The sequence below is a fragment of the Sinohyriopsis cumingii genome, chromosome 6 (genome assembly GCF_028554795.1).
Source record: "Sinohyriopsis cumingii isolate HCF-2022 chromosome 6, ASM2855479v2, whole genome shotgun sequence".
In the NCBI taxonomy this organism is placed as follows: Eukaryota; Metazoa; Mollusca; class Bivalvia; order Unionida; family Unionidae; genus Sinohyriopsis; species Sinohyriopsis cumingii.
In genome coordinates, this window is record NC_142966.1 from 94568992 (window position 1) to 94576579 (window position 7588).

At 35.9% G+C, this 7588-nt stretch overlaps 1 protein-coding gene across 1 annotated transcript in view; it reads left to right on the plus strand.

Annotated features, from left to right (window-relative positions):
• Positions 1-7235, plus strand: part of LOC149797467 (ubiquitin-conjugating enzyme E2 K-like) — a 36977-nt gene extending 29742 nt beyond the window's left edge. Inside the window, exon 6 of the mRNA XM_089962278.1 lies at positions 544-7235. Within this exon, the coding sequence (XP_089818404.1) occupies positions 544-615 (72 nt within the window). The 3' untranslated portion in view covers positions 616-7235. The remainder of the gene's footprint in view (positions 1-543) is intronic.
• Positions 7236-7588: the final 353 nt, after the last annotated feature.

Below are 7588 nucleotides of genomic sequence, written 5' to 3' on the forward strand. Positions count from 1 at the left end.
GCCTTTTCCGGCTTATTGGCATTTTGGCAAATTATGAATTATTTTTATGCATTGACAGTAGTCCGTAAATTAAATCCCATTTAACTCATATCAGCATTATTTTGTATTGTACATGTTCACATTATTTCAGTCAAGATCAGTAATTGCTATTAAGAATGTCAGTAATCAAACAAATCAGAAAACCTGGTTTTTGTTATTAGAGTCCTAGTGTGTATTGGATTTTATGATTAGAGTCTGAATGTGTATTGGATTTGGCGATTACAGTGTTTGTGTGCATGGAAATTTTTAATTGCTTTAACAGATTTTATGGCACAGTTTCTGAGGAAAGTTCTAAAATTTATAGATTTTTTTTCAAATTCTGATCAATCTATTAAACAACATACACTGTAATACTTTATCAATTTTCCTTTGAAAACAAAATCTAAGGTAATTTTTTACAGCGATTTCTTTGTCATGGATGCTTTGATGCATTTTCTGTAATGTAAATTCCTTGAGCAATATGATAGAAGTTGTAGTTTTAACATTATTGTACCTTTCTTTCAGAACAAAGTGCGAGTAGCATTGTCTTCACACAATTGGGATGCTGAAAGAGCAACTGAATACCTTATAAGTTAATAGACTCATGAAATTTGATAGGTTTAATGATGTTTTCCAATGGATGACTGCACAAAGTGATAGTTGTACTTGATTTATCAGAGATACATGCCTTCCACGATTAAAGAAGACACTGTTTTACACCATTCTTTTCTGTGCTTGACTGTTTCCACTTCAGTGCATAACATTTGACAAGATCTCATGCATACTTCCTAGGGAAGGATGAATGACTGGATACATGAATAATTTTTATAGTTGCTTTAATATATCATGAGGGAATTTGTGTATTGCCTAATTACATTTAATTGGTAGAAAGAACAGTACACAGTATGTTTTTGTTTTCTGTTTTTTTGACATGATAACTGAAACTATAAAAAAGCCTGATAAAAAATTACTTATGTTAAGTTTTTATTCATATGCAGTTGTACATATTTGGAAGATAGTAAGCCTGCCGTCAAATCTGCTTCATGTAGCAGCCACCTGTACTTAAATTTGGGGATGATAAATGCTTACGTATAATTTAGTACATAACTAAAGGTCATATGAATACAGAAAATATACTTGAATCTTTGAATTTAGTGCACTTTCTGATTGGTCAAACGTCAGAATTCATGGCAGCAAATTCTACAATATACTGTTATGATAATATTTTGCCATCATGACTCACTCTGTGAATTACATTTGTTGCCTTTTTTAAACAAATGTTTCTAGATTGTGTTATAACGAGACTTGGTTTATGAGGATTTGAGGACATTACAGCTGACATGTCAACAGTGAAACTACTCAAAACCACAAACACTAGACTCGTATCCCTAAGTATGCATGCTCTATTGTTGACCATTAAGCACAAAACTTTTGCCATTAAGCCTGCAATCCTGTTTGGTGATCAGGAAACACAAGAATGTTACCAATATGTATGTATCCCATTTGATCACAATGAAATACCCCCAACTCTGCAGGCCTATTCGGTGACCATCATGCACATATTTGATTGGACTCTAAAAATCCGAATTTAGTATTTCTTGAGTTAAATGACCCTAAAATACTAAGTCTCAGTTTTGAAAGTCTTTATAAATGGAAAAGTTCTCTTTAGATATACAGTCTGATTAAAATCAAGATCTACTTACAGTCAGTGGATCTGACAGGCACAGGTTGATGTTTCTGGGACCTGTGGAATTCATGGACCATTTAGTTTTAGTAACCTGTTAGATAAAGAATTTCATTTCATGTGAGGAAGAGTTTTTATTAGAAATTTATGTTACAGATTATGTACTTCACTTTCATGAAAGTAAAGTTTGTAGTTTGATTGGCAAATCAAAAGGTCAGCAAGTCATGGCTTTGTTCATAAGTGTCATTCAAATCCTGTTATGTCGGAGATCTTTTAGTCATATTGTATTGACATTGAGACAAAGTTTATATTTACACTTGCCGTTACAAGACAGTAAATTGGGCACCTTTTTGCCATTTGTTTGGGTGTGACAACTAGATAAATTTTGCTCAACGTTTCATCATTTTTTCCCAAGCAGAAGTTTTGCTTATAATCTGAAACATCACATGACCTCGTACTCAAACATAGCTATCGGAGACAAACCTGATGGTTTTCGTGTCCTCAGTTTATGGACTATGCATTGTTTAGCTCATGTTAAAACCCAAAAGAGCTTATGCGACAGCCTGTTGTCCATCCATCTCTCTATCCATCTGATCACTGCCCGCCTGAAGAGCTGGGAGATTGCCATGAAACTTAACAACCACATTTATCCAAAGGTCTGGGTTCCAGATTAAAGTTACTACCTGCAGTGTTCTAGAGTAGATCCTAATTTTATCTGGTTTTGTTTTTATGTACACCACTCTCTCGATAACTGGTGCTCTGATAACTCGCGAACCCGCTTATAACGTGGTGTCAGGTGTGGATCCCATTTTTTAAACTCGAAAATACCAAAGAAAAATTATCCCTATTTGTTGAACTTGAAGAAAATCGCAATCAAAATTGGTAACGTAAACTTTGATGTGTCACTTGTTTTATCGTTGAAAATGGTAGATAGGACCTGAAAATTTTAATCAACACTATGAAATATCAAATTTAAAAATAATTCATACAATTTTTTACATTTTCTTTCCAAACAATATTCCTAGTACTCCGCAATTAACGATATGTACGGAAATTTCGATCAATGAAAATGTCATGCCGAGTGGAGGCAGTACTTTAATAAATAAATACAAATTAAATAATTTTTTTATCAATTGAAATTTGGGTTCTAGTTCCATCTTTTAGTTCCTTTTAAGTGTAATCGTCATAAGTGCAGTGTGTCCTCTTGTAATTAAACGTAAAATATGTCAATCTACCGTAACAGCTATGTCTGCGAGCATTTCTCTGAGAACCTAATTAAGTGCCGACTGTGTTTTGATAACTGACTTGCAGAAGTATTTGTTGTATTGTTGCACTGAATTCAAAGCTGGCCACCTTTATATTATCACGTTAATTATGTCTTTTGATTAAGAAAAAGGAGGTGGAATAAAAGAAAAGTTAAAAGGCACAAAAATCAGAATAACTTAAAATGTAGCGGCCTCGGTCGTATGTCGGGCGAACTTACTTCATTTGATCAATTGAACACTGTGATAAACGTTATTGTGTATGTAACAAAAATTACCTTAAATTAACCGACTCTTTCATAACTTTGATCAAAGATAACAAGGCAGCAAAGCGAAAAGAATACGTCGTAAAATAAAGAGCTTGATTTCACAGATACGTACCATTGTGGGCATGCGAGTTTCAGAGAATTCTTGAACTGGCATTTACATATATCCTCAGGGATGATAAGAACTTTCAGTATTACTTCCAATGAAATCACGACATTAACATTGTACTAATTGAACAATAAAAAAAGTTTTGACGTAGACGTGTCATGAAATAAATGTCGCGTGTTTTTGAGAAAAAAAAAGGAATCTTGTTTGGTGGTGTATCAACAGTTAGTCTAGTTCCCAAATTGTGAACCACCAATTTGGCAAGATACTATTAAATACCACTATGGGAACAAGACTCATCAAGAAAACAAAAAGCAGTGACACAGATTTTTCGCATACACGTGATGGTTGTTCAAACCAGTTGGAATGATCTTTCATATGTTGGATATTTTGAGAGAAAAAAAATGTTATTTAAACAGAATAATGAACAGCTTCATTAGAGAAAGTGCATTATTAAAAATTATTATCGAAGTGATTGTAAAATGAGGATTCAGTCATTAAACAGCCCAGTTCCCTAACGCTCCCCCCTGTACGGTTTTCTCGATGTAAAAGAGCGATTTTTTCAAATTTTGGACATCCCTCGGTAACTTGCGTCTCGCTTATAGCTTATAGTGCGGTCTATGTGGACCCTGTTGTGCACGAGTTATCAAGGGAGAGGTGTATTGATGGAAATTTTCATACTGAGTAATTTTGTTGGCAAATTGTCCATTTGTATTCCTTTCTCCTCTTGATGACAGTAATATGTGTGAAATAATTTTGATTTTCTTCAGTATAGGTTCTTTATGGTGATTGAAAGTAAAAAAAATTAGGAACTTTAGCATATTGCAGCAAGGGGGTTGATTTGACTCTAAGGGGGTAAACATAAATGGATTAGCATTGTCGTGCCATTGTCTTTTGGCATTGCCCTGCCATTGTCTTACTGATTCAGTTTAGCTCACCAGGCTGAAAGCAAGCGAGTTTATGATTTGGCTCTATATCTGTTGAGTGTCATTTTTCAGTCAGCATGATTGGGAACACTCGAGAAGCTTCATGTTTTTTCAATAGAGTGTTATCCAACTTTATGTTCAAGCTTATTACAGAGAGATCTTGGATAAGTTCAATTACAGGCAACAAGCCAGTTGGCAAAAACACCTTATAGGGCTTATTACATAGAGATCTTCGATGAGTTCAATTACAGGCAACAAGCCAGTTGGCAAAACAGCTTATAGGGCTTATTACATAGAGATCTTGGATGAGTTCAGTTACAGGCAACAAGCCAGTTGGCAAAAACACCTTATAGGGCTTATTACATAGAGATCTTCGATGAGTTCAATTACAGGCAACAAGCCAGTTGGCAGAACAGCTTATAGGGCTTATTACATAGAGATCTTCGATGAGTTCAATTACAGGCAACAAGCCAGTTGGCAAAAACACCTTATAGGGCTTATTACATAGAGATCTTCGATGAGTTCAATTACAGGCAACAAGCCAGTTGGCAAAACAGCTTATAGGGCTTATTACATAGAGATCTTGGATGAGTTCAGTTACAGGCAACAAGCCAGTTGGCAAAAACAGCTTATAGGGCTTATTACATAGAGATCTTCGATGAGTTCAATTACAGGCAACAAGCCAGTTGGCAGAACAGCTTATAGGGCTTATTACAGAGAGATCTTCGATGAGTTCAATTACAGGCAACAAGCCAGTTGGCAAAACAGCTTATAGGGCTTATTACATAGAGATCTTGGATGAGTTCAATTACAGGCAACAAGCCAGTTGGCAAAAACACCTTATAGGGCTTATTACATAGAGATCTTCGATGAGTTCAATTACAGGCAACAAGCCAGTTGGCAGAACAGCTTATAGGGCTTATTACATAGAGATCTTCGATGAGTTCAATTACAGGCAACAAGCCAGTTGGCAAAAACAGCTTATAGGGCTTATTACATAGAGATCTTGGATGAGTTCAGTTACAGGCAACAAGCCAGTTGGCAAAAACAGCTTATAGGGCTTATTACATAGAGATCTTCGATGAGTTCAATTACAGGCAACAAGCCAGTTGGCAGAACAGCTTATAGGGCTTATTACAGAGAGATCTTCGATGAGTTCAATTACAGGCAACAAGCCAGTTGGCAAAACAGCTTATAGGGCTTATTACATAGAGATCTTGGATGAGTTCAATTACAGGCAACAAGCCAGTTGGCAAAAACACCTTATAGGGCTTATTACATAGAGATCTTCGATGAGTTCAATTACAGGCAACAAGCCAGTTGGCAGAACAGCTTATAGGGCTTATTACATAGAGATCTTCGATGAGTTCAATTACAGGCAACAAGCCAGTTGGCAAAAACACCTTATAGGGCTTATTACATAGAGATCTTGGATAAGTTCAATTACAGGCAACAAGCCATTTGGCAAAATCACCTTATAGGGCCTATTACATAGAGATCTTGAATGAGTTCAATTACAGGCAACAAGCCAGTTGGCAAAAACACCTTATAGGGCTTATTACATAGAGATCTTGGATAAGTTCAATTACAGGCAACAAGCCAGTTGGCAAAAACACCTTATAGGGCACAGCCAAATTAAACTAGTATGTTATGCCTCTCTGATGCACACTAATAAAAAAAATGTAAATGAAGATACCCAACAAAACAGGCCAAACACCTTACCAGAACGTAGAATATGAGGAAACCTTAGATTTTATTTAAGGGTCAGAATTTCTTTACATATGTATATTTGCTTGGAGGAAATTGCTGTTTTGAAGGGGTAAGTAATGTGTAAATTTACTACTTGTTTCAAAATCACAAGTTTTTTAAAAGAATTGCTGAGAATTATTATGTAATTCTTGCCCAGATGTGAAATTCTTAAGCAAGTTTGATATTTTGGTCAACCAGAGTTTGAAAGATGATAGTATGTGTTATTAAAGTGCCTGAAACATTTGTAGTATTTTATATTATCACTTGTCTTGTGCATTCATTATAGCATTTCATGTATTCATTGCCATTAAGCACAGATTATTTTTAATGTATATTTTCTATTTTCACCTTTTAATTTAAAAACAAAAAATAACTAAATATTCTCTTCTCCTGAAACAGTGCCAGATTTAACTATTTCAAGCAAAGCTGGTCATGAGTCCAGTGCCTGAACAACTGAACTACTGTGACTCTCCTGTGTGGGATCTAAGTGGTTTCTAAGTTGTGGTCCAGGGGTGGGTGGGGGTAAGACATACACTGGAATCTACGTTTGTCTTTGTGGGTTTTATGCTTTTCAGCACTTTATAGGCTATACATGGCAGAAAGTATATTTGTTGCAGGAAGAACTGAGGATATCCCCAGAAAGAACTACAGAACCCTGGGAAGATACTGGCAAGCATTCTTGCATACCAATGTTGGCTGAGGTGAAACTGAAACCCATGCAGACAGGTGAGGTGATTGTGATCTGTAAAGGTAAGCGCCTTAGATCACTTAGCCACCTGGGGCTCTAAACAGCTTTTGTGTTACAATTTGAGGAATAGACCCAAGGGCCATTGCTAGTTGTATAAATGACTTTATTTCTCATTTGCAGACAATATATGTGTGTGGGGGGGTGGGGGTGGGGGGTCAATGGATAGGGATTTTGATGATTTTCACCTTGTTATCCAAGGCCTGGGCACCAGGGGATATGGACAGTCATAGGGGCATAACCCAGGAATAATGTAGGCTTAAAAATTAATTAACATTCTTATCGATACAATGTCATTTTTATATTTTTCCAAATTTGTGATACTGGGTCAGCGAACTGCATGATGGTCTGCCACTTTAGTGTGTCCTTAAGGAAATCAACTAGCACCTACTTATTTGATATGATATAGCCAATGAAGTACTAAAAGTACCATAATGCACCAACCAACCCATAATGTGACAATAAATGTTTTATAATCACATTGTGTTGAATATTTTCATAATTTTTATCCCATATCCTCAGCATATCCCTACATCTAATGTTTGACTTACACACACACACACACACACACACACACATTTTGATTTTGATGGTGGATTGATCCAGCTGTCATCCTCAATCTTGGCCATAACCCAAAACTGTTCAATGTGGCCATATTAAGATGTTGATTCTATTTCCATATGCTGCCCCATCCTGGAAATATTTTGTAGCTACTGTTTTGATGGTCCTATTAGTATAAAGATTTCACTAAAATTGCATAGCAACATATAGCTGAACGAAAATGGTGTTTTTCAAGCATGGTGCCAAATTGGCCAGAAAACATTGTTTTCAC